This window comes from Branchiostoma floridae, chromosome 13 (assembly GCF_000003815.2).
Source record: "Branchiostoma floridae strain S238N-H82 chromosome 13, Bfl_VNyyK, whole genome shotgun sequence".
Lineage (NCBI taxonomy): Eukaryota > Metazoa > Chordata > Leptocardii > Amphioxiformes > Branchiostomatidae > Branchiostoma > Branchiostoma floridae.
Genome location: NC_049991.1, coordinates 12726265 through 12728148, shown reverse-complemented (window position 1 = coordinate 12728148; position 1884 = coordinate 12726265). Strand labels below are relative to the sequence as shown.

Sequence of the window (1884 nt, the reverse complement as noted above, 5' to 3'; positions counted from 1 at the left end):
AGGCAAAATGTTTCACTTCTGTGCAGGTAAGCACAATTAGTGTGATAGGCCTCGCCTTCCAATACCCTGCACTAGATACAGAGGGTAACAACCCTCAAAATGTTTACGGGACTAGCTGAACACTTCATTCACCTTGACAACATTAATTCTATGAAGCATGAAAAATTGTCATTGCAAAATTTTGAAGATGATATTGTTTAATGGAAAATTGATATACTACCTTTTGTCCAGCTGGCGCTAAAGGAAGTGAATGTGGAGTGGCAGACTAGAGGGTTCTCTCCACCTAAGAAACAGCCCAGTGAGCTGGATGAGGACTTGAAACCACCAGAAGCTGCCATTCAAGGAGACAACATCAACAAGTGAGAAGCTGTCACCCCTTCAAGTACTAGTAGATCTACATGCAAAATTTTTTACTCTTGCTCATGGCATGTAATGTAGTTGCTTGGCCAAAGCTAAAGAATACCAGAAATGAATGAAAAAAAGTTCTTATTATATGAAAATTATATCATCAGAGGAAGAGACAGTGCACAGATTATATTCAATTTTTGTAAGATTGAAGATGTGCATGTGAGTGTACATGTGTGTGGTTGTGTGTGCACTGTGTGTGTGTGTTTGTTTGTGAATGTGGGTGTGCATGTGTGTTTGTTTGTGTGTGTGTGTATGTGTGTGTGTGTGTGTGTGTGTGTGTGTGTGTGTGTGTGTGTGTCCGACATGTTTGATGCTAATTATATCTCTATCTGCTGTCCAGCCTAAGGAAGCCTGAGCACTTCATGTACACACACATCACGTTTGGAGACCGGGCAGTGTACAGACTTACAGAGGAGGACCTGGGTAAAGTACAGGTAAGTTACAGACATTCAGGATGGTTTTATGTTATAGTGCTAGGTTACATCAAGGATTGTGTTTATGTGTGTCCACTACCCTAGAATTTCTTGGTATTTTGTTTTGCTCTTATTTGTTTACCTTTTACAAACATTTTATCTTTTTAACTTACGCTGTTCTTTGATGTTTTGACAGAAACGTTTCTAGTCATTAAAATTGGACTAAAATGAAAATATTTATCTGTGCAGATCTTAGCCCCTCCCTCTATGACCAAGGAGCCTGCTGCCCAGCCTGATGAATCTGTGGACGATGTTGCAAAAGAAAAGACCAAAGGAGCAGCAGCAGCGTACGAGCTTGCAAAGCTGCTGTCAGAGGAGGCTGCTAAAGCCATAGATTTTGCTGAAAAGAAAACAAGAGAGGCTTCCCAGGCAAATGATAGGATCAAGGAGATTACCAAAGAGGCATTTGAGCTGATACAACAGGCAAAGGACAAAGCAAGCGATGTTCCAGCCATGCAGGACAGTATTTCCAAGCTGGCAGAAGACTTCTCAGGCAACAAGACGTTCACGGAAGAAGCTTTGCAACAATTTCTCACCACAAAGTCTACCCTGGAGAATGTGTACAGCACCATGGAGGAAGCCCAGAGGAAGTCAGCAGAAATTGCAGAAGCCATGGAAATCACAAAGGTGAAATCCAAGGAAGCTGCAGCAGCAAACGAAGCGGCAAAGATCAAGTCTAGGGAGGCCTCAGAGGCAAGCAAGGTGGTGAAACAAATGTCTCAGGAAGCCAGGAAGGCTGTGGAGAAAATGGAAGGGGAGATTCGGGCATCTAAACGGAAAATTGAAAAGTCAAAAGAGGAGAGAGTAGGAGCGGAGACATCAGGAAGAGTTCAGGGGAGAAGAGAGAGAAGACAAAATGAGAACAAACATGACCATGACACTCAGGAATCAGGGCCCAGCAAGGCTGGGACTGACAACGAAGATGAATCGGCTTCTGTGCAGTCAGGGGCTACTGTTGCAAACACTTCTCTTAACAGAGTTGATCTTCAGACAATCTTAAGAC

At 43.0% G+C, this 1884-nt stretch overlaps 1 protein-coding gene across 1 annotated transcript in view; it reads left to right on the top strand.

Annotated features, from left to right (window-relative positions):
• The window catches only part of LOC118428507 ((E3-independent) E2 ubiquitin-conjugating enzyme-like), a gene marked incomplete in the record, with an annotated part of 18711 nt that overhangs the window by 7247 nt on the left and 9580 nt on the right, over positions 1 to 1884 (top strand). The window contains 3 exon segments of the mRNA XM_035838593.1: positions 232 to 359; positions 749 to 842; positions 1071 to 1868. Coding sequence (XP_035694486.1) covers positions 232 to 359; positions 749 to 842; positions 1071 to 1868 — 1020 coding nt within the window.